Genomic DNA, 22,442 nt, shown 5'->3' with positions numbered 1-22,442 from the left:
GGACACCAATCTGTTTTGTACGTGACCGCATCCAGGTAGTACACATTTCCGTGAAGATTTCATAGTCACGGAACAGCTAGTAACTAATAATGCTGACAGTAACTCGCGATTGAGCGGCAATCTGATGTTATTAATGTGCTCTATTTATATTGTTAGGGGAGGGGCCAGCCTCAGGGGCTCCAGTGCGTCATCGAGCCCCCGTTTTAGCCCCGCCCAAAAAATCCGAAAAATAGCAATGGTGAAAAACTGTTTAACGGTCTAACTCCCCAATTCAGTACTTCACAGTTCACAGTCTTTGTAATATGTTTTAGCAATACTTTTCTAACATTTCTAATGTGTTTAGATTTTTTTTTTAAGAATTACCTTTACAGGGACTTTAAACTCTTCACCTAGTTTTTCAATCCAGTTTTCTAATGTCTTAAAAACAGCCCTCAATCTAGAATATAACTACAGATGATCAATTGATTCTTCTCTAACCACACAAGGGACATTTCTTTTCTACAGTGGGATCAATACATGTCAACTGGGAGAAACGGGGTTTTAGGTTCTCTCTTGTCGATTCTCAGGATTGGCTTGAATGGCTTTATCCTTCTCCCTACACTGCCGCCTATAGGTTTGGCATGGTTATGATGGCGCTCGTGGCGTATTTATGCCGCATACTTTCACTTTAGTTTTAAATTATTTAGATTTGGCTTGTTTATTGTTATTTATTTTATTCTTGTTCTGTTCTGAATATCATTACATTTAAAGGATTTGTTGTGAATTTTTTTAGGGTATTTTCTAATCATACAGCAAACGATAGTAGGCTATTAATTGGTTACAATTCTTATGATGGTTAATGGTTAACCGGTTAATTAGCATACTTGTATAGCTAGATCAAATAAGTGCAGAATTATTCCAATTGCGTCAATGACCAGCCAGTGCACGTGCATCATCAAAAGCGGTTGTTAAGAAAAGTGCTGAGCTGAATTTTTGTGCCATCTGTGCACAACAGTGTTTTAAATGAGAATAAAGTCAAATGCACTTTTAGTCCTATTTTATATAAGTATTCTAATGCTTGGCTTAAGTATAGGCCAATAGGTTGCGTCAACCTATTGGCCTAAAAAAGTTAAAGGTGTCTTAATGAGCGAGTTATTGATTAATTCATTCAAATGATTCATTCAAGAATGAGACACGTTAATAAATGGTTAATTGAATCTTTGAATCAACCGATTCATTCAAAAAACTGAATCATTCAGTAATGAGAAAACATAGCTGAGGGTTGCTGTGAGATGCGCAACAACCATAGACAGTAAAATATGGACACAGCGACCCCCTTGATTTCAACGGAGAAAAGTGAAGCCCATTAGAAGCACTCACACTTCCTGATGGCTGAGCGTACTGCGCAGCTCAAACTGAGCTTGACGATGTAGATGTGACCTGAGCAACCTGTCTGACAGTTCTAAATCTTCTAGTAGCTGTGCCACATACCGAATTATTTCCAATTCCTCAAAAACGTTGTTGAAATATTTTGTCCCGTTGCTTTTATAGACTCTCTAGAATTGTTGGTCTCAAGGAAGGCACTGAGGATAGAATATGCTGTTACAGTACAAAAATCATTATGGCTGTGGATATATTAATAAAATTATACTTTAGGTCACCGTTAAACAAAATCATTACAGTAATCTTCTAAGAGATAAATAGAACATATGCATGTATTAAAACTCTAAAGATTTAATTTAAACAATCTTTTCACTTAAAAGATCATATTTAAACTTTTACCATTATGCTTTGAAATAAATTTAGTCAGTGCTTGAAGTGGGAAAAGAAAGGTGCCGGTACTCTCTTGCATTGGCAAATCATGACATTTGAGATTTCTACAGTGAAAAACAAAACTTATAACAAAACTTATAACAAAACTTATTGTTATTTATTAACAACATAAATGTATTAAAACAAGTCATACGTGTGTGCACGTGTGTGCGAAAACGGAACTCCTCCAAGCCTGCAAGTCCAAAAATACATTTAGATTACTACATTTTACTTAATTAAATTCATTTATGGTGAGATTATTATATTTTCATGTCAATCTGTGTTTTGACCACGAATCATGAGCTGTCACTTTAATTCACCACGTGCAGCACAGGAAAAATAGACTCGGAACGATCTCTACACTGCTGTATATACGCACAGCACCAGGAGTGCATTGACGGACCGCATGCGCGTGCTGTGTGAAAGCTCGAACCTGTTAACATGGGTGAGGAAAAAATACCCACTGCATACGCACTGCAAACGAAGTATATCAACGGGCGTGACACTGGCGCCTTTTCTGTCAGTGGTCGAGTACCGGCTACATGCGAGAAGTAGCGGTACGCAAGAAAAAGTGCAGGTACGCTTAAGAGTAAAATGTAGAAGTGCCGGCACTGAGTACCGGTGAGTACCGCCCCACTTCGAGCACTGAATTTAGTACGAACAAAACTTTCGCTCTGGAAAAGCGTTAGCAGACTAACATTACAAAATGCACAGAGGCTCATCTGCTCTGTCACCCTATATCCTGAAGCTAAAATTAAGCTAAAGTCAAGTAACATTTCTCTGAAGATGTGGACATCCTATCAATGGGGGTGGGCCTGAGGCATCACAGATTCTAAATGTCTTTATTGTTGCCCTCTCACTAAAGATAGGCCTATGTGATGATTTTCTCACAGATACTACTTAAGGAATTACTGAACATTTCACACAATGTGTGAGATGACTTGTGAGACCCCCAAATTTCAAAGTTCTTTACATGCACCCTGATAAATAAAAAATATAATGTAAAACTTCAAATAATACCCGAGACCCCAAATAGACGCCTGTCTCTTTTACACGCCTGGTGTGGCGACAGGTTTGGTTAAATAAAGGCCGGTCTGAAATAGAGGTATTTATTCTTCTAAAACCCCTTTTTGGCGGCCGCCAAAGCAAATTGGTGTCCCACCAAATCCTTTTTTGATCGGTGAGTGATGTAGAATAGAATGACTGCTGCGCTCGACAAGGCGCAAACAAGCAGAGAGAGCGCCCTGGCCACGCGCGCGCACTCTCACGTCTTCAAACAACACGAGCGCTGTCTTGCTTTCTCTCCCTCGCGCATATTAATCAAAATTAATTGACATGATAGTAAAAGGTCGGAAGACCGCAGTTTCACGTGGAGCATTTGGAGATTTTTAAGGTTAGAGACTCTAGGAACAATACCACTCTAGGATCCCTATACCACTCTACAGATAAAGCGTTGTTGAATTTTTCGGTTCGAGTTCCTACCCAAAGTGATAAGATAAAATACAATTCTGCATAAAAATTTATAGACAAGATACATATATATTCAAACGCACATAACTATAGAATCAATTCTTAATGCGCATGTGAACGCCATCAGCGTCTTTCACAGGTTCAAGTTTATAGTCTGTTTAGAGAGAACGGTGTCGTCTTAGCGGCCTCTAATTTAATAACAAATGATCATTTAGACGGAAGTGAATCAATCAAAACTAACTTTAGCTGGAAAAAACATTTTTCAAGAACCACTATAAAACCAAACCAATCTCTGTTAGCTTAAATTATATGTTTATCTCTGTAAAGGTGCTTTGAAACAATCTACATTGTTAAAAGCGCTATTTAAATGAGAATGACTTGACTTGACTTGGCCGAAGCGAACCAGAGCATGCTGTAAGCATGGCAAGATAGCAGTACTCGTTCCCTCTCTAGAGAGAACCGAGGTTACGTTAGTAACCGAGTACGAACCAGAGCATGCTGTAAGCATGGCAAGATAGCAGTACTCGTTCCCTCTCTAGAGAGAACCGAGGTTACGTTAGTAACCGAGTACGTTCTCTTACGAGAGTTCCTCTCGTACTGTGTAATATCTTACGCTATGGGGAACACAGTGTAAAATGCAAAGCGTACTGGGATCCGACACCAAAGTCCCAAGGGCAGTAACCCGGGGCTCATATAGTGCATAATCACCATAGACTCACAGAGAGTCGGAGAAGAGAGGCTGTAAGCATCATTCTCCATAAAAAGCATCCTACAGGAGCTAATCATGTTAACAGTGTTCCACGCAGTCAGGGTGAACAGCATTCAGCCTGAACTGGGTAGCAGTATGGGTCATTCCACACCCATGGAGCTGTTCTATCGATCAGTGAACGATGCACAAGCAAAATTCAGCCTTCTGAGCCGAGCAACGGGGCAGAAAGAGCTGATTACTAGACCGACAGAAGCTTAGCCTGTAAGGCGGGAACCTCTAGGTTATAAAACCTTATAAATGTAGACGGCGAGGCCCAGCCTGCCGCCGTAGAGATATCCTGCAAGGTAATCCCGCTAGTCCAAGCCCACAAAGAGGCCACGCCTCTCGTGGAGTGCGCTCTGACACCCAAAGGACACTGCAGGCCCTTAAAAGTGTAACCAAGCTATGGCCTCGACTATCCATCTGGATAGGCTCTGTTTTGACGCGTCTAGTCCCTTAGAACGCCCGCCAAACAAAACAAAGAGCTGCTCAGTCTGTCTGAAAGCAGACGAACGGAACACATAAGTTCTCAGCGCCTTGACAGGGCATATGAGACTCGTATCCTCCTCCTCATCATGAAGGGCGGACAGGGAAATCACCTGGGCCCTGAACGGTGTGTTGAGGGATTTGGGCACGTACCTGTGCCTTGGTTTGAGTATGACTTTCGAGTCATTAGGACCGAATTCCATTCATGAGGCGCTCACAAGAGCGCTTGTAAATCCCCAATGTGCTTCACCGATGCGAGAGCCACAAGAAACACTGTTTTAAAAGACAAATGTTTCATGTCTGACAAATGGATTGGCTCGAATGGGGCACCTTTCATGGCTTCCAAAACCGTAGACAGGTCCCACACAGGGACTGAAGGAGGTAAATAGTACACATCGTAAATGTACGGGGTGCCAGGGACAGGCCGAACGGCAGGACTGTGTATTGATATGCCTGGCCCTTGAAGGCGAATCACGCCTGTGACGTGACGCTATTTGTATAAGCATTCTGAACTGGCGCTTGAGATCTGGGCTCTGGCCGCAACTTAGTGGTGTGTGAGTGAATGTGTGCGCGGGACAGCAGGCACATTTACTGCACTCAAAACACAGTCAGCCTGAGCTGACTGAATGTGTGTTGATTTAGTTTTTAGAGAAACCGCGGGACATGCATAGTGTAGTGTTTGTGAGCACTGGGTTGTGGGCACATTCACTACATGTAACGCACAATCGACATGAGCCGCTGGCCGCGCTCGATTTCTCTAAGGCAGTTTGTTAAGGCAGTTTGCAGAGAGAGAGCGAGCGGGAGAAATCCCCGTGGGGTTCAAAATGTCTGTGAGAGAATGTGGGCGCGGGACAGCGGGCACATTTACTGCACTGAAAACACTGTCGGCCTGAGCTGACTGAATGTGTGTTGTTTTTGTTTATACAGAAAAACGTGGGACATGCATTGTGTAGCGTTTGTGGGCACTGAGTTGTGGGCACATTCATGTACATACATGTAATGCACAATCGACATGAGTCGCTGGCCGCGCTCGATTTCTCCATGGCAGTTTGCTGGCCGCGCTCAATTTCTCCATGGCAGTTTGCGTAGAGAGAGCAAGCGGGACAAAAACCCTGTGGGGTTCAACTTGTCTGTGAGAGAACGTAGGAGAGGAACAGCGGGCACATTTATTGCACAGAAAACACCGTCAGCATGAGCTGACTGAATGTGTGTTGGTTTCGTTTTTACAGAAAACCGTGGGACATGCATTGTGTAGTGTTTGTGGGCACTGAGTTGTGGGCACATTCACTACATGTAATGCACAATTGACACCATCGGCCGTGGCCGGAATACAGAAAATACACATCATGTGATTTATCTGGGTCGCCATGAAAACGGCTTTTGTGTGCAGGCAAGCGGGCCGTGGTACTGGCTTGTTTACTGCAGAATACACTGGAACAGTCGCATTTTCTGGAACTGAATGAGCGAACATTTTCGGTGCGAGTCTGGCCGCGACGAGACTTAAACACCATTGCTTACCTATGAGGGCTAGGAAGACTTTGAGGCCTCGGGCTTTATCTCAATCTTCGGCCGGGGCCCACGCGGAGGAGGGCGGCGTCCGGAAGAGCGAGAGCGCGCGAGAGCGGGCTGCGCGGGCGCCTTCCACTCAAGGCCGAGGCTCGCCGCGGCCTGTGAGAGCAGATGTATCAGCTCGGATTCGATGCCGGCCCGTTTCCCTGACGACTCGCGGGCGGGGGGGGAGGTCCACAGAGCTCGCCCAATCCTCACTGTCCGACGCCAGGATAGAGCAGCTGTCCTCCTCCACTGAAGCAGCTATCTTGTCATCTCCAATGGCGGAAGCGGCGGCGGACGGCGGCTGCTGTCCGTTGCTGAGCGGGTGAAAGTGCAGACTCGGAGAGAAAAATGCCAGGCGAGTCCTCAGAGTCGCCATGGCAATAGCTCGCAATGATGGCAGCCCCCGTCAGCGAGCGCGAGAGCTGCATGATCCTCACCCAGGCAGGAAACGCAGATGACATGGCGGTCCCCGTCGCTGAGTGCGGCTCAGGCACGAGCCACAGGAATGAGGCATCTTTAAAAAGACGCTTGCTCTTTTAGATAAGAGAGCAAGTCTCAACGGCGAACACACACTCTCAGCAGAGTTAAAGGATATAGACGCCAGAAAGCGTAGCAGGTACGGAGACTGAAGGCGGCGAGGTGAAGGCCAGCGACTTCAGGTTCAAGGCTCGTCCCGCAGAAGGCTTGTTCTCAACGGCGCGGCTTCTCACTCTGGATCCAGCGATGCGTGAGCTTCGCTGAAGAGATGAAAATCAGTTTGTATCAGCCTGTCGAGCTATATTTATAGGTCAAGGCTACGCCTATTTCGGCGGGACGTGACGTAGTGGCGCGAAGCACCTCCATTGGATATGGCGTCACGCAGGGCCTCTCTCGATAGGCTGCTGCTGTTGCCGCAGGTCAGTCAATAGGCACGCAAGCCGCCTTGCCTATGTCTGCATGCTGCCGCAACTCGTTTTACATTAATTCAAAATTAAGGATAATTTTTGGCTTCAATATCTAAGATATTACACAGTACGAGAGGAACTCTCGTAAGAGAACAGAATTTTTTTCAACTCTAGTTAGTGTGAAATATTATATTTGTAAATGACTAAATGTACATTTTATAACCATTTAATTTATATACTTTTAAAGATCAATGTTTTCCAACTCTAGTTAGTGTGAAATATTATATTTGTAAAATGACTGAACGCAAATTTTATAACCATTTCATTTATATACTTTTAAAGTACAGAATGCTTTTCAACTTTAGTGCGAAATATGTGTCATTATTAGAAAAACTCTTTTTCTCACTTTCACTGCAATCGCCTCTGCTCTGGAATGCGGAGGGAGATCCGGTGAAGCTGCCCGCCAAAGTTCAAACATAAAACCTTCACAACTTCCATTAAATCAATGAAGCCCTTATACCCACGAGGGCAGAGAGATATTTTTCCTATTACACACTAGTGCTGGGCGGTTTGACCAAAAACTTATATCACGTGTTTTTTTTTCAAAATTATGGCGGTTTTCCGGTTTATGACAGTTTTTTTATTTTTTATGCATAATCAGGTGTTCAAATCATTTTCTACTGGTTGAGTTAGGAATAACTGCAGTAAATTGACATAGGGTGATCTATTTTACTGTCATTAGTGAATATTGTAGAATAGAATAGCGCCCAGTACCTAAAATTGTTATTTCTTAACGTTCTAATAACGTTCTTATAACCAGGAAATTATATAAACGTTAATGCAACGTTTATATAACGGGAGAATTAAACGTTTTAATGACGTTTGAATGATGTTCTTATAACCAAGCAAGAAAGTTAAAACAACGTTTATATAACGGGAGAATTGAACGTTCTTGTAACGTTTTGAACAAAGTTCTTATAAGCAAGAAATAACGTTAATACAACGTCTAAAACACTGGACGTTTTGAATGTTCCTAGAACATTCAGAAATAACATTTTTATAACTTAATGGGAACGTTATGAAAACGTTCTTATAACCTAAAATTGTTAGCTGGGGAAGAGGAGGGATTCGCGATTGCACTGAACACGTTTTAAGTGCAGGATTCTCTGAACGAGCCCAGAGAAAATAGACCTATTCTAACAAGAGCAGCGTGTATCTGAGAGCGCGGCACATTATATTCCGAGCGCGAGCAGAGAGATTCGCGCTCGTGCATTATATTAATGTAATTTCGCGCTACAATAATGCGCTCTCGACATTTGACAGGAAAATAACGCCATAGTTCTGCAGCATCCATCTTCCCTGTAACGTAACACCAGAGCACTGCTGTTTACCCTCGCCTCGCAGTCGCTGCTTAGAAGTGCAACATTGTAAAGGGTCCGTCTGAAACAGTGTCGCGCGGCGCAGCATAACGTTCGTTCGGGACGTTGTGTAATTAAATACATCTGTATGGCGGTATATTAAAAATTAATATCATAACAAAAATGTACACCGGATTTCGGTATGAACCGGTATACCACCCAGCACTATTACATACCAGGTCAAAGGCGACAAGGTCATTGAAAGGACAAGGTCATCCCAAGAGCACGGGGAGGGGCAAGGTCAAAGGTCACCATCGATCATTTTGACACAAGCTATATCATAACAACTTCTTAAAGGGTAACTAAACCCCTGGTCAAAGCCTGACTACACCCACTGGCAATATTTGTGGCAATATACCCCTACTGCAGGAGCTTTCCATTTAACCTGAAGAGGGCAGCACTCAGACGTTTTTACACCATATATTTGAAAATTAAAACACTTTATACCCAAATGTCAAAAAATGTTCTCGAATCAATGAACAGCATTTATGAAGCTCCATTCTTACAGATAATTAACTAAAAAAAAGTTGTTTTAGTGTTTAGTTACCCTTTAAATAATTTCAGAAGTTGTGGAATATTCCTTTGATCCTTTCTCTTGAAACTGGTTATTGTTAATGCTCCACATATGTTGTTTAAAAAACCTTATAAAAAAAGAAATTAAAAAAAAGAAATAAAAAATGGACAAATTAAGTCTTTGGACGCCTCAGATGTAAAGTTATTTGCTGTCAAAGTGACGCCAAATTGAATGGGAGTCAATGGAATGCTAACAGCAAGTGATGGTCTGCTACAATGGCGGCCCCCAGGGAGGCTTAGGTTTCCGGCTGATGGATTACCCCATTGGAAACAACATGGCATATGAACATGTATACATTTGCATAATATTCATTATAATATAATTTGCGTTGTGCGCTTGTTTTTTTCCCCCCTAAATAAATTTGGTTAATTTCACCTTATTTAAAAAAGTTATTAACCAAATTTCAGGGCCTGTAGTAGATACAGATCATCTATTAAGCAGAAGTCCGAAATATACCTTAACATCTTTCTTCAAATTAGAGGAACAATTAAATGGTGATAGCTCAATTGAATTGATGCTTGAAGGATGTGCTTTCACAGCAGACATGATTTGGATTTACAAAGACGGTAGTCCTACACTCATATTACTTATTGCATGTTGCACTTTCTTCCATTCATATGACAAAATAAGTCCTGCCATCAAAATAAAATTCAATCATAGATTGATAAATTCATCATGTCACTGCAAACAGCCCTGGAGGGCCACTGTCTCAATTGCAAAATCCTACCAGTGGATGCACAGATCGAGCCTGAAAAATATGTTTTTTTAACGCTATTTGAGCATAATAAACAACATTTATGAGACAGTTGTTGTTAGATTTCATTGGGCAATTTCAAAAATGAAATGTAATTGTAAGCTTTGGAAAAGCTTTTTACGTTTCCCCATTTAAAGAGATAGGAGCTGTACTTGCATGACTGAAATACAGTTGTGATCAGAATTAATGGCACCCCTGGTAAATATGATCAAAAGGGGCTGTAAAAAATTAATATGCATTGTTTAACCTTTTGATCTTTCATTCAATTTGCAAAAATCTAAAGTTTCATTGAAGTAAAATAATTGAAAGTGGGAGGGGAATCACATTATGAAATAAATATTTTTCTCACAAAACACGATGGCCACAATTATTGGCACCCTTTTATTAAATACTTTTTGCAATCTCAAAAATTGAGTAAAAAAGAGTTTTCTCCTATAAAGCCTGGTGATGAGTTTGGAGAACACCTGACAAGAGATCAGAGACCATTACTTCATACAGAATCTCTCCAGATCTTTCAGATTCCCAGCTCCATGTTGGTGCTTCTTCTCTTCAGTTCCCTTTCAGTCGATAACTTCAGACGAAGTCGACGGTCGACTGAAATGGGACCTCGCTAGAGAGCCTATCCTCTTCAAGTACTATTGAACGAGCCAATGTAATTGGCGTGCGTGATTCGCATCACACACTCCGCCCCCGCGGCGCGGGTATAAATACAGAAGTGGATGCACGTACTAGTTGCCTTTTGCTTCGGAGCCGATCGTTTGATGTCTCTGAGAGTGCTGTTGTCTACAACGAGCGAGTGTTTCGGTGTTCTTCAGGAAGACTCTCCCAGTGCTGGTGTTCTACAGCGCGAGTGCAGCGGTGATCGCGAGCTTTGAGCTCTCAACTGCTGTTTTAACAGCAACAGATTTCTAAATGTTTGTGTGTTGATGGCTGGTTAGAGGGCGGAGAAGTGAGTGCTTCACTGTTTCAGTTCTCTGTTCAGTGTTGCCGCGGTCATTCCCCTGTGTGCTCCGGCACTGGTGACAGTCCTATTTTCTGAAAGAGCAACACGGGTGCGTTTGCGTCTTTTTCAAGATGTCATTTCGCCCGTGCGTTTCTGGGTGCGGTCGTTCCCTGTCTCTCTCTGATGGTCACAACTGTTGTGTCACGTGTTTGGGCCTACAGCACGCTGAGACAGCTTTTGTGGACAGCTATTGTTTTCACTGTGGGAACATGACTGTCGCAGTGTTGAGGGCGAGACTCGCCTTCGTTCGCGGAGAGCGAGTCCCCATTACCATGCCCCACCCTTGGGTGCTGTGTGGGATGGGTGACCGGAGGATAGTGTTGGATGTCCCGCCCGGTAACCATTCCCTGTGGGCCCTCACTCCTCCCTTCCACTGCAACCACTGGAGCCTCCTGTGTTGTCTGCTGGTCCATCTGTAATGGGTGGGCCAGCGGTTTCACTCGGGGCTCCCCTGGAGGACAGGACGCCGATTGCAGCATCAGAGGGTGAGCTGACATCTAGAGATGATGACTCGGCTGCATTGTCTCCCTCCGGGAGTTCAATGTTGCCCAAGCCGGATCCAGAATTATCAGCTATGCTGAAACGGGCCGCCGAGGCTGCCGGGCTCGAGTGGAACCTCCACCGTGTCCCGTTCAGTCTCGGTTGGAATCTGGAGTTTGGTATCTTGGGGCGGGCCGCGCTGGTTCTCAGCTCGCTGCCCCAGTGCCTTTCTTTCCCGAAATGCATGGAGAGCTTATCAGGTGGTGAACAGCATCTTTCTCTGCCAGAAACTGCCTGAATAGCTTTTCCCCCTCATTACCCTTGATGGAGGAACGGTGAAGGGTTGCGAGGTGTCCCTCCTTTGGAGAGGTCTGTCGACACAGGTGCACCTGTGTCCGGCGGCCACTGCCTTTTGGGGGGATCCTCGTCTCCCCCCTAAGGCCTGTGAGTTTTCGTCCGTTCCGACGGGCAGAGCTTAAAAAGCCTGTGGGCAAGCCGCTTCCTCTTGCGTGCCATGGCGTTGCTGCAGGCTAGGGCACCCATGGCATGCACGAGGGTAATCCAGACCGTGCGCTCATAGGTGAGCACTGCACTGCATCCGACCTCACCCTCCGGGGCATTAGTGTCGTAGCGTGCGTGATCGGTCTGGCGATGTCCACCTAGGTGGTCCAGTAGCGCCTTCGTTGGCCTAGCCTGGTTGGTATGGCGGATGTGGACAAGGTTCGGTTCCTGGTCTCCCCAATTTCCCAGGTTGGGCTGGTCGGCGACGCGGTGGAGAACTGCATCCAACAGTTCTCTGCCGTTCAAGCGCAGACGGAGGTCATCCGGCACATCCTGCCCCGGTGGCCAGCTGCTGCCTCCACCCGCCGCCGGTGGCAGCTCCTCCGCCTGCTCGTCGCCGTAGGCGTTCCCCGGCCGCCGCTCCTGCTGGCCCTCCGCAGCAGCCTCCACCCAGGCCTCAGCATGGAGCCGGCCGCAGTAGAGATGCCCAGCCCGCTCCAGGCGCTGCCAAGCCAGGTGGCAAGCGACATCGAAAGCATTCCAGAGCCGTCCGCCCAGGAATGGATGAGATGCTCTTGCAGTGGCACGATCACTCCCTCCCCCCGGGTGAGGGCCTTGTGGAGCCTTTGTTTGTGTGTGTGTCTGTTCCGCCGCTGGCTCCCTAAAAAAAAAAAAAAAATAATAAAAAAAGCGGCGCAAGCGGTACCCACACTTCAAAGAGAGAGCAATTTCATCTGTTCCTGGGTCCCAAGAGGGCCAGTCTGGTGGGTGTGACCCTGTATAGCCTTACACCCCTCAGCTCCCCCTTGGTCGCCAGCAGGCAGCTTGGTGCGTTCGAGGACCCGGTCATCCGCCTTCTCACGTGCCCCCTGCCGCTTGTGGAGACAGGTAAGTGTCACACAGCACACTAACACCACTCTCTCTACTTTGCTGCCCCACCTCAGGCTCGGCTACCCCGCTCAAGTCAGTGATAGTCATCACATTAGGTGTTGAGCAGACGTGCTCCTGAAAATTCAGTGATATTCATCACACCGAGTGTTGAGCAGTGCTCCTGACTTGTGCGTGCTTATCTTATCCTGCTGGCGAAGGATTTGATATAGCCGCTCATCCAGCCGGTACGAAGGCCAGTTGTAAACTCGTTCTTCGTGCTACTAGGTGGTGGGTCGTGACCATCTTGGCCCAAGATTGGTCTGCAGCTCCGACCTGAAAGACATGTGCTTAAAACAGATCTCTACCTTCCGCACCGCAGGCCATCCTGTGGGTTGCGTGTTAGGGTGGAGTATCAGTACAGTGTCCTTCCCTTTGAGTGCTCCAGAGCCCGTTGGGTCTTCAGGTCAACTGAAAGGGAGTAATCTCGCCCACGGGCTGAGTATCTCTTTTTCAGTTTTGGAGATGGACTCGGTGTAACACGTCTCTCCAATGAGAATGTGTTCAGCTGGTGTTTGAAGTGAGAAAGGGTCCCACTGAAAGAACTTTCAGAGGCTCCTGGGGTATATGGTAGTTGCAGCCATTTGCTTCCTCCATATGTGACCGCTTCAGCGCTAGCTTCATGATCGAGTCCCGAGGTGACCGTGGCGGAGCAGCTCACCCTGTGTGACAATAGTTCATCCCGGTCTGCTGCCAAACCCTCTTCAACAGAGGGGCCATGTACAAAGGGCGTGTTTTAACGGGGGCCTGGGCGACCCTCGACTACACGGACATTCGTGCCTCGAGTTGTTAGACATTGAAGAAAAAAATGCCCACAACATTAAAGATGCAACGGTATATTAAATTGTACACATGGGGTACTTTTATCCTTGTGTGCACCAAACCAAATCTAGCGTGTTTGCTGCCAAAAAGCTCTTTTTTTAGTTTCACCTGACCACAGAACCCTGTGCCGTTTGAAGTTCCAGTCGTGTCTGATACCTGAATTTGCTGGGGTTTGTTTTTGGACAAGCAAAGAGGATTTTTCTTGAAAACCTCCCAAACAACCTGTGGGGATGTAGGGGTTGTTTGATATATATATATATATATATATATATATATATATATATATATATATATATATATATATATATATATATATATATATATATATTTGGTAGGCTTCTGATCCCTATGCTAATCTCTGCAACTCTCCATCTGTGATCCTTGGAGAGTCTTTGGCCACTCAAACTCTCCTCTTCACCGTGCATTAAGACAATATAGACACAACTCCTCTTCCTGGCAGATTCTTAACATCTTTAGTTGATTGGAACTTCTTAATTATTGCTGTAATGGTCAAAATGGGGATTTTCAATTCTTTAGCTATTTTCTTACAGCCACCTGCTATTTTGTGATGCTCATCAATCTTCTGATGCACATCAGTACTATATTCTTTGGTTTTACTCATTGTGATGGGTGATTAAGGGAATTTGGCCATTGTGTTTCCTCATATTTAAACTCCTGTGAAACAAGAAGTCATAGCTGGACAATTTCATGTTCCTAGTCACCCTGGTGTGCTAAAAAAAAAAGGTAAATATCATTGGGAATATACTTCAGAGATATTTTACTCATAAAAAATTCTAGGGGTGCCAATAATTTTGGCCAATGTGTTTGAGTGAAAAATATTTATTTCCTAATGTGATTTAGGAGCCACACAAAAAAACAAAACAATACAATTACACTTCTTTGTTCTTCATAGTTCAAAGTAGTTCTGATCACGCAGTATGTTCAATTGTTCTTTTTTCCAATACATTTGGTTTTAGAAAGTTATTTGATGCTATAAAAAATGTGGTAATACACCATGATTGACAGCTGTGCTTGTGATTAAGTCTGCGGGAGTGGGAATATGGGCATGACCTTGATACCACTGCTCCAGCTCTAGCAGCAATAGATTATGTGAAACAATCATATTCGAAAATGTGAAGTGAGGTCTGGAGACACTTGATAAAGTAGATAAAAATATACATGCAAGATGTAGAGCACCAAGCTGTTTTATACAGTACATAACATGTACTGTATAAAACACAATGTTGTGAATTGTTTGTTTAGTTTCCCGTGTTGTAGCACACTGTAACAGGAAGTTACATATTAACAGTAAATATATTTATAAAATATAGTATAAATTGCTTGTTAATGGTATAAAGTAAATGCATACATATGCTTTTAACCTAAAACCATGAAAATCACCGCATTTAACATTCAAAACATTTAAGTTTGTTCATCTTATCAGTCTTAATCTGATTTTTGTGCTTATCCGATTTGAATCCGATCATATTTAGCAGGTGTGAATGACAAAAAACGTTTCCATAGATCCTATAATTGGCTAAAGAACTTGCTTTTTGGCGTGTTTGCACCGCAGGAACTGTTTTAGTTATAGAAACAACTTTTTGATGTACAAAATTAGCTCCTAATTCAGAGAAGGGTCTAACACAGCACAATAGAACTACCAGTGACGTAAATGTACGTTGATTGGCCAAATGCATGCGAAACACCAGAATCCACAATTTTTAAAAAAAAGCAGTGTATACACACAGTTTATAGCTTATATATTTAATCCACGAACATGGAAAATGAAGTCCAGGCACTTCTTAACGTTTACGCTAATGAGAAAATCCAACCTGACTTAAAAGGGATCAAGCGAAACATGATTATGTATTTATGCTTAGCTAGCGACATTGGGCATCAACCACATGATTGCAGTTCTATCTAATAACGTATTAAAAAAGATTGTTAAACAGTTTGTAAACCAATGAAGAATGGAAGCGCTTTGTGCTCAGGCTTTTGCGTTCTCAGCACTGTCAAAATAAAGGTCCCGCAAAACCACCAGAGCGGCAGGACGTAAGTGACGGCTTACGATACTACAGCGTTCCAACTGGCCATGCGAATGCAACCAGGAAAATGGCCCTAGAGGAAATTTAGTTCTCGGTGATTCCTATAAGTGAGTTCCTATAACTAAACAGTGCGAAAGCACTTATTGCCTTAGAAACCAACGCAGATATTCTGGAAAACGAAAGCATGCTGAACGGATCTGAACAGTTGTGTTACACAGTGTGGAGAGTCAATCATTTAGATCAGATTCCTATTAGATACAAAAATAATCGGATTTGAAATGACAATGTGAACGTAACTATAGTTGACTTGTTTTTAGATTACTGGATTTAGCTACTGTGCTATTAAATGAGAGTTTACCTCATCATCTGTCTGTAAATAATTCTGTGCAAACACCAGCAGTTCCTTCAGTTTGGTAGTTAGATTGTAATATCTAAGAGCTTCCTGTATGGACAAAGACAGAAATGTTAAAATGAATTGTGCTATAAACACAACCAGAACAAAATATTTTGAAATGAATGTCTGTTATCAGGTCACTTCAGAATGACTAGCAGAGTTAAAAATGACCTTTTAACACTAGTTTTTGTTGTGTGTGGATTTGTTCCTGGGTTTGAGTTTAAAAAAAAGCCAATTGAACCAACAAAACAAAATGTATCTGCCACTTCAGTACTGTGATGGGGAAACTACATATTTGTAATATTGATAAGTTCATAATATGCTTGTGTGTCTGTACTTACTGGTCGTGGTTTGAAATGCTCGTCATGCAGTCCCCACTGTTGTCTGTAGTATCTGTAGTAGGCGATGTTCTGCTGCATCACTTGATCATCTGCATCAAACAGGATATAGCTTGCTGCACACAGCGCTGCATTACGCACATCATTTACTAAAAGGAAAACAAAAGACATTTATAAAGTGATCATTTTAATGAAAACCTTTTGCCGATGAAGAAGTTTATGGGGGTTTGCGATTGGACTGCTATAGTGGAGTGACTAGACCGATATCTGAGGAGTTTGAACATTCCATTTACACTTGGCCACATAAATGTGTCTTCATAAACTGTAAAGAAATCTAATCATTTACCACACTACATGCAAATTCAAAGAGCTTCATATACAGTATCAGCAACAGATGTTATATGCAAAATTTTCAAAATCAAACATCACAACGGGATAGGGAGCTGAGTCAACACTGGTTTGAGAAAATAGTGCTCACTACTTTTAATATACATGAATGAATGTTGGACTTTAATGGCTGTAATGGCTCTCAAATCACCTCCAATTTTATATCATGCTCTATCAGTTTTGAATGAAGCACGGTTCTAGGCAAGTTAGTTATTCCACATTTTTAGATCTACAATGTATCATGCCAATACCTGTAGATGTTTCACACTGAACAATGTGTGTGTGTGTGTGTGTGTGTGTGTGTGTGTGTGTGTGTGTGTGTCTGTGTGTGTGTGTGTGTGTGTGTGTGTGTGTGTGTGTGTGTGTGTGTGTGTGTGTGTGTGTGTGTGTGTGTGTGTGTTACTTACATTTGTAATAAGCAAACTGCATGTAATGGTACATGGTGGCAACAAATTTCTCCACAAAGTAACCACCAACATTTGGTATCAAATTCTCCTCACATTTTACTTTACACTTCATTACTTCAAAATAGAAATCTAGGGGAAGGAAAATAAGAGAGTGAGAATACTGCATTAATCCTTATACACACAAAAAAGTCCTCAAAAACCAATGATTGTAATAGACTTCCTATGTCAGATCATTGCTGTACTTCTCAAGTATACTAAGCTGTACTTCTCAGTTACTTGTGTACCTGGCCTATTTTCATTAGGATAGGTTTTTATATTCAGTTATTTGAACCAAATCTGACAATGCCTCATGACACACTGACCGGCTACGGTGGGATAAAAGTCTTTGAACTCCTGCACATCGTATGACCCCTCACAGGACAGAAAACACATGTTGTATGTTTTAAAGTAGTCAGAAGCCGCCAGCTCCATGTCTCGAGCACTGCTGCTAAAATCCCCAGAATTATACAGCTTTACAGCCTTCAGGAATAAAGCCTGAGAGGAGAGAAGAATAAATATGAAACCATATTTAGTTATTTTGGAATTGTGCTTCTAACAAGTGAGTTTAAAAAGTAAAACTGGAGAGAATAAATACCTCATAGGGCTGCTCCTCATGGTCTATGAGGTACTCCTCCATGTCAAACAGGCTTTTATAGTAGTTGAGACTCCTAGATAGCAGGGGGTCCCCAGGGTTTCGCTGGAGATATGTGTGTGCTGCCGAAACTGCTCTCTCCAACTCATTCATCTAGATGCATATAACATAAGATACTTTAACAACTGAATTCCCTTTTTTTGTTTTACAGGTTCTTATTTCTGGCTGTCAGCACCTGACTGCATGGACAAAACCTTTCAGACTCATTTTATTGGCGTTAGTGGAATAAGAGGTGAGATCCAGGTGAGATTTGCCCATTGGCTTTCTCAGATTTAAATATATCTTGTGACTGCATACTTACATCGGACACTGAACAGAACATATATAAAGGTGATCAAGATGATAATGAGTGAACAGCTGAACATAATTAGTGTCCGTGAGAACAAATGAGCGACAAAGGCAGACGATGACAAAACACGAAGTCCAAATAGAAATGATTGTGACAGAACGCCCCCTCCACGACCTCGCGCTGTAGAGAAGAGTATACGAAGTGGTGAAGGGATGGCACAGACAGGCAGGAGGAGGTTATGGAGGTGGATCGACAACTGGGATGAGGAACAACAACAAAGTCCTGGGTGGTGATGAAGGTGGAGATAGGTAAGGGATGACCTTGAGCAGGGGATGATGGCTGTTTATCTTGGCCCCTGTCAGGGGAGTGCCCCACGGCGGTGTTGGTTGAGGGAGGAGTTATGGAGGAATACTGATGAGGGCCGCCATGGGGATGACAGGAGACAAGGACTGCGTGGCCGATGCGCAGAGGGAGTCCGGCGATGTTGAATGGCCCACGCTGAGGTCGGGTGCGGACTTGCGGGCCCAGACTTAGCCAGCCGAGGCTTGGCTCCTCATGCCCAGGCGGAGATGGCTCCCGTCAGGTCCAAGGTGGTTCCACGCTACTGAGAGGCGGGTACAGAGGTGGTACAGACGGAGGGACTGATGGGAGACAGTGATGACTGGATGACACGGATGGCTGATTGAGGAGGGGACAGAAGACCAGTGCAGAAACCCCAAAAAATAATAAAGCGTTTGAAATTTCCTGGAGAGGTGGTGGGAGAAAGGGGCTGAGCGGGCAAGCGGAGGGAGGAGGAGTGTGGGGCCTGGCAGCGGTGGAAACTTGAGCTTGTTGAAGGCCTGCTGCCGCGGCTTGACGCTCGTCTTCTAGCGTGTGAATCAAAGACGCGAGGTAGACAAGATGTGATATCAAAGGACATCCTTGCAGGATTATTCATATTGTGAGGTTTAAGTGGCCGGGCAAAGATAGCAGTTTGCATTTAGAACAGTTGGGACTGTCTAGGATATATCCTATTGATTTTTCCTTGTGCAGTGAGGCCTGGAAATTAACTGTATCCGAGTTAATGCCCAAAAATTCAATGGACGTGGCTGGACCCATGGTTTTGGGCCCATCCTGGGCGAATGGAATCCAGAGCACATAGAAAACTGTATGGGGCAGAGAGATCGATTATTAAATGTTTTGTAAATATTCTTTGAGAAAAAGCCTAAAACACTTTATAACCTGCAAATATTAGCCTCTGACCCATCGGTCTGATACTCTGGTTTGATACAGTAATTGTTGTTTGATGTTGAATGATCATCATACAGCAAAGCACCATCTGCTTTAGATGATCGTATGTTTCTTTATCTGTTGCTAGTTTAAGTGGCACACATGCATTAATTTAGTGAATTTCAAAAGAGTCTCGCTCATGGTAAAAGTTATAGAGCTTTGCATGATAAAAAGTGCGCCTTGAATTTATTCAAATGTGTTCAATAATCACTAAACTTTGCCATGAAAACTTTTTTATCCCCAGTCTATCCCCTGTGATCCCCCATGCCTTATCGATTCAACAGCCGGTGGCACAGATCCTCATCAAACCCATCTACATACTGGCGTGATTAATCTAATCTTCTGGTTGGGAGTCTGGTTTCTACCAAAGATTTTGTTTTCCTCCATTTTGTCACCCGATGGAGTTTGGGTTCCTTGCCACTATCTCCTCTGCCTTGCTTAGTTGGGGACACACACTATTCAACAATATTATTGATCTGCTGTATGAGAACTGAACTGAGCTGGATGATGACATCACTGTTTTCTCCAGAGCTGCTGTATAGTAATTTAACTAAATTAATAACTTTTTTACAACAGAAATGAATCGACACTCAACTTACTTAAGCTGGACAATCACACTATTTTCTTCTAGAGCTGCTGTACAGCAAAAACAAACTTTGTTGCATTATTTCCCTATCATCACAGTAAAGCTGCTATGAAACAATCTGTATTGTAAAAAGTGCTACAGTCAAACCAAAAATTATTCAGACAGAATATTTTTTTTACTAGTGGGTTCAGGACACTATAGTTCATTTACGTAAGTGAGGATAGCAAAATAAAGTAAACGGTGACATATTATACCCAAAAATTCTTCCTACACTGGACTACCAGTAAAATGTATCAAATTTTGGGACCAAAATTTATTCAGAGACTTTGACCTGAACATGGTTTGCTTGAGTGTTCTTTTTTTAAAATTGCTAATGCAACCTTTTTACACCACAGACTGAACAAAATTAAGCATTGCTTGGTAATTGGTTGAACTAAACTGGTATTATCTAATTGTGTTATTAAATTTAACAGCTGACAGCTATTCAACCTAATTCATATGTGAGACATTCTAACGGAAGGATAGCCAAAACCAGTGAGTGAAATATCAACTGATTTATATAAATCTGAGTTCTTGTCATATTGCATTACCATTTTCTAAACTATAGCGCTTAAACTGTGATAATGTGAGAAATATTTAAGGTGTCTGAATACATTTTGGTTTGACTGTAAATAAAGGTTACTTGACACGCAGACCTATAGGTTTATTTATTTTTGCAACATAGGTTTACATGAATACTTAAAATATCCATTAATATTGAGCATTCCTCTATACTTCATCCATAAATCCTGTCCTCTGTACATTAATTTAAACATGTCTTGCTTTTAAGTAGCCTAATCCCATTTGCCTGTTTTTAATCGTATATTCCCTGCCATTCGATTTAGAATTATTTGAATATTATTCTAAATATTTAAATGTATTGTATAAAAGCTCAAATAAATAGAAAAAATATGATAATGAACACTGAAACAAAATAGGTTTTGGAGTTAAACAGTAGAGGCATAATACATTTATTTTTAGTATTACCATATAGGAAGCAAATCCTGCGTGGACGTGGCATGTGTCGGCAAACACTTAACGTAGCCTACTGGAATCAATACAACGCACCAATTGACAGAGAGAGAGAAAAAGCATATTTATCGAGAGACTCAAAAAGTTTCGTATTAACAATTCAATGGGCTTCGGTTATTCAAAGTGATTGTAACAATAGGGAATTCAGTAGGCCTGTTGTTACTCGTTTACATACACATTTCATACACTTATAGCCTACGTACTGTTAAGCCACTGTAAACCAACATTGAACAAAGCTGTCTTAATTCATAGGAACCTTCTGGATTATCGCAATTCAATGAACAAAAAGAAATCTTAGGCTACCTGGTAATAGACATACTGAAGGTACCGGTAGGGTATTCTCTGTTCAAAAGCACCCAACGTTTCTCGTTTAGGATATGATTTGGAGAACACAGGAAATTTTGTTTTACACATTTTTAGACACGCGGCTCGCCTTATGATGTGTCCCATGAACAAGAGGGTAGTGTCCGTGCTGTTCTCCTCGTACTCCTGCCACGCAGTGCTGCAGTTCTGACAGCAATACGATTCGCTGTCTTTCAGCAGCCGATGAAGCCGAAGGCTTAGCTCCAGATATTGAACACTCTGTTTCCAGTCTTGAGAAGCGTACATCTCTAACGCGTGTCCGTACGCAGATTCCAGTGGCATGAGGTCGTTCGGTGGAAAGCTGTTGAAGCTGTATTTTTCATACTGAGGCTTCACAGTAGAGAAAAGATATCCAGTACTGAAAAACACGAATAGTAGTTTTGCTTGGGCCATGCTTCTGTTCCTCAGTGTAAGTGCCGTTCCCTGTGTAACTAGGGCGAACGGAGATTCATGTCTGGCTGCACATATAATCTGTGGCCCTCTGGGGTTGAAAGAGTTTGATGGAAAACTCTGCATGCCTCTCACATTCTGGTCTGAACTGAAGGACTGTTTTTCTGGGTCTGAAAGCCCGTCGATTTTAAGTAGCCTAATCATGCCCCTTCCGCCATTTTTTCCACATAAATGCACTTAGCCTATAAATCCTTATAGTCCAGTCATTTTATGAAAAAAGGTAGAACAAATTGCAACAGAAGCAAACTCAACTGATTTTGTATCCTCAATTTGTCCTGAGTAAGGGGGGAAAAGCCCAGAAGAATCCCATTAGGGGAAAGTTTAGAAAAAGACCTATAAGCCTGATTCATTCTTTTTCTCACATGAATAGGGTAAACATTTTAAACTTTAGCTTGACCTTCGGCTTGATGTAAGTAATCAACTCAGTAATTTTCATGATGATATCTAAAGGTTAACATTTTTACCCTATTCAAGTGAGAAAAAGAATGAATAGGCGTATGAATAGGCTACTTCTGGGTCTTTTTCAAAACTTTCCCCTAATGGGATTCTTCTGGGCTTTTTTTCCCCCTTATTGAGGACATATTGATGATGCAAAATCAGTTGAGTTTGCTTCTGTTACAATTTGTTCTAGGTTGACCCCCATTTTGGCTTAAAATGACTGGACTATTATAGGCTACTTTTAGTCTGTTAGTGGTTGGATCATTCACTTATAATTTAAAAGGTTGATGCAGTCTATTAAA

The 22,442-nt window shown here is 42.7% G+C and overlaps 1 protein-coding gene across 2 annotated transcripts in view; it reads right to left on the bottom strand.

Annotated features, from left to right (window-relative positions):
• LOC143731972 (endoplasmic reticulum protein SC65-like) overlaps nucleotides 1–21,861 on the bottom strand; it is a 31,148-nt gene extending 9,287 nt beyond the window's left edge. For both annotated transcript variants that reach the window (XM_077222593.1, XM_077222592.1), the window contains exons 1-6: nucleotides 21,193–21,861; nucleotides 17,618–17,767; nucleotides 17,346–17,517; nucleotides 16,984–17,112; nucleotides 16,193–16,338; nucleotides 15,816–15,899 (exon numbers count right to left, since the gene is read on the bottom strand). In XM_077222593.1, the coding sequence (XP_077078708.1) occupies nucleotides 15,816–15,899; nucleotides 16,193–16,338; nucleotides 16,984–17,112; nucleotides 17,346–17,517; nucleotides 17,618–17,767; nucleotides 21,193–21,846 (1,335 nt within the window). In that variant the 5' untranslated portion in view covers nucleotides 21,847–21,861. The remainder of the gene's footprint in view (nucleotides 1–15,815; nucleotides 15,900–16,192; nucleotides 16,339–16,983; nucleotides 17,113–17,345; nucleotides 17,518–17,617; nucleotides 17,768–21,192) is intronic.
• Nucleotides 21,862–22,442: the final 581 nt, after the last annotated feature.

Source organism: Siphateles boraxobius, unplaced genomic scaffold, assembly GCF_051911475.1.
Source record: "Siphateles boraxobius isolate OS27281-9 unplaced genomic scaffold, OSU_SipBor_1 89, whole genome shotgun sequence".
Taxonomy (NCBI): Eukaryota; Metazoa; Chordata; class Actinopteri; order Cypriniformes; family Leuciscidae; genus Siphateles; species Siphateles boraxobius.
The sequence above is the reverse complement of the archived record's forward strand: the minus strand, read 5'-3'. Positions and strand labels throughout refer to the sequence as shown.